The 2,843-nt window shown below is 40.9% G+C and overlaps 1 protein-coding gene across 1 annotated transcript in view; it reads left to right on the forward strand.

The window, feature by feature from the left end:
• The first annotated feature begins 891 nt into the window (after positions 1 to 891).
• The window catches only part of TBR1 (T-box brain transcription factor 1), a 9,979-nt gene continuing 8,027 nt past the window's right edge, over positions 892 to 2,843 (forward strand). The window contains exons 1-2 of the mRNA XM_056536897.1: positions 892 to 1,655; positions 2,453 to 2,607. Coding sequence (XP_056392872.1) covers positions 964 to 1,655; positions 2,453 to 2,607 — 847 coding nt within the window. The 5' untranslated portion in view covers positions 892 to 963. The remainder of the gene's footprint in view (positions 1,656 to 2,452; positions 2,608 to 2,843) is intronic.

The following is a 2,843-nucleotide window of genomic DNA, read 5'->3' on the forward strand; positions in this document are numbered from 1 at the left end:
TGACCTGCAGAGAGCTGGGACCAAAGTAACACACTACGCCACCAGGGACTCAAATCATGCAGTGCCAGACGTGTCCCCCTGCTTAAGCCAGTACATGTCGGGGCCCGTCTGAAGTTTGCTAGAGAGCATTTGGATGATTCAGAGGAGTATTGGGAGAATGTCATATGGTCAGATGAAACCAAAGTAGAACTTTTGGTAAAAACTCAAGTCGTCGTGTTTTGAGGAGAAAGAATACTGAGTTGCATCCAAAGAACACCATACCTACTGTGAAGCGTGGGGGTGGAAACATCATGCTCTGGGGCTGACCAAATACTTATTTTCCACCATAATTTGCAAATAAATTCTTTAAAAATCAGACAATGGATTTTTGTTCCTCATTGTGTCTCTCATAGTTGAGAGTGGGAGAACTTGCACAATTGGGGGCTGACTAAATATTTATTGGCCCCACTGTATCTCACCCCCCTTCTTCTTCTTCTTCTCCTCCTCCCACCCTACAGAAAATTAGGAGCGGCTGTGCCAGTGTCACACTTAATAGACATAATTCTTAGCAGTCCTTAACAGGTCCTCCATGCTAAAGGTGATGAGATCCTCCTTCCCAGTGTAAAGACCAACACAAGACACTTTTCCTTTGCTCCCAGTCTGATAAACTCTTCCCTCAATTTGCCATCAAGGTGATTATCCTAATTAATGCCCATCTAATTAAATTACTGTCAGCAGACAACCAATGGCAGCAGGCGTCTCATCAACATCTCCCTGCATAAGGATCACAATGTTGTCTTATTGCTGCATGGGAGTCAATTGGCCAATCTGTGAGGGCCCCCCCTTGCAATAAAAAAAAAAAAAAAGCAAGCAGAGATGTGAAGAGGCAGCACCAAGGGTTGGAGACTAGGAGGCATTAATTGTTCCCCTGGATGGGTGCTCTCCATGCAAAAAGGGGGCTGAGGGGTTAGTCTGGTGCTAGCTATGCAGTTGGATCATTGCATCTCTCCCTCTATGATGCTCTCCAAGAAATTCCTGAGTGTGAACAGCAGCTACCCCCATGTAGGAGCCTCAGAGCTTGCTTTGCATGAACATCCCATTATCTCCACTCCTGACAACCTGGAGAGAAGTTCACCTCTGAAAAAAACTACCAGGGGGATGACGAATCAGTCAGATCCAGACAATTTCCCTGACTCCAAGGAGGCACCAGGGGACGGACAGAGGAGTAAGCTGTCTCCTGTCTTGGATGGGGTCTCTGAGATTCGTCATAATTTCGATGGATCTGCAGCAGATCGCTATCTCCTCCCTCAGTCCAGTCAGTCCCAGTCTTCTGCAGCTCCAACTACTATGTTCCCTTATCCCAGTCAGCATGGACCGGCTCACCCAGCTTTCTCTATCGGGAGCCCCAGCCGCTACATGGCTCACCACCCGGTCATCACCAATGGAGCTTATAACAGCCTCCTGGGCAATTCCTCCCCTGGCACCGGATACCCTGGCACCGGATACCCTTACACGCAGCAGTACGGGCACTCCTACCAGGGGCCACCCTTCTACCAGTTCTCCACCGCTCAGCCCGGACTGGTGCCCGGCAAGGCTCAGGTCTATCTGTGCAACAGGCCCCTATGGCTCAAGTTCCACCGGCACCAGACCGAGATGATCATCACCAAGCAGGGCAGGTGGGTGCCAGCCTGTGCATTGCCGGGAGGTCACTGCACCTGCTGCTCTGCAGGATGCTACCGGCATTATTATTATTACTACTACTTTTAGTTATCTTACTGTTTTATATAATTATTATTATCAGGTTTTTTTTCTTAGCAATTTTAGTGTTATTGATGTTTAGAAATATTGTATTATTATTGATATTTATAAATACTGTTCAGTTATAATAATAATCAATACATAATTTAATATAATAATACATTATTATTGTAATAACAACAGTAATATTTTTTATAATTATTAACATGTTTTATAATAATAATAACAATAATTATTATTATTATTTTTATTAGTATTATTAGTATCCCTTCAATGCTGATGTCTTGATACTATAATGCATTACCAGACGTGAGATCATTACATTTGAGAAATATAGTTTCCAAATATTTTTATATTTAGTGTATGTATATATATATATATATATATATATATATAAATACAATTATTATTATTATATATATTTTTGAATACAGTAATATTAGTTCTGTGTATCAATATATGTTGATATACACAGAAGTCATACACACACACACACACACACATATATATATATATATATATATATATATGCATTGACCATACACATACATTTTATACACATAGATGAATGAATAAATATATACACACAAACATATCTATTATACATATACATACAATAAACACACACCTATTGTCTTTTTAATGTGTATCCATTATTCTTCTACATTTTTAAATATTATTTCTCTCTCTCTTTTTGTTTTGTTCTGTTCCCCAGACGTATGTTCCCCTTCCTAAGTTTTAATGTCTCGGGTCTGGACCCCACAGCACATTATAACATTTTTGTAGATGTGATTCTTGCTGATCCCAATCATTGGAGATTTCAAGGGGGCAAATGGGTTCCTTGTGGCAAAGCGGACACCAATGTACAAGGCAAGTCCCAATTAACACTTTCTCTTCTAATCTCTGACACTCTTTTAGGTGAGAAACCTTAATTAGAGTCTTTTGTAATGTGGAGAAAGCCTGGGATTCTAGGAGCAGATGATAGAGGAGAAGGAGCTGGGTGCTAGAGAAAATAATATGCAAATGATGGAATTCATGTAACTATAATGAAGGCTCAGATATGTCAGTGCACGGCTTGGATACATGGTGTACCTTTATTTTTGGAA

This window comes from Hyla sarda, chromosome 8 (genome assembly GCF_029499605.1).
Source record: "Hyla sarda isolate aHylSar1 chromosome 8, aHylSar1.hap1, whole genome shotgun sequence".
Classification (NCBI taxonomy): domain Eukaryota; kingdom Metazoa; phylum Chordata; class Amphibia; order Anura; family Hylidae; genus Hyla; species Hyla sarda.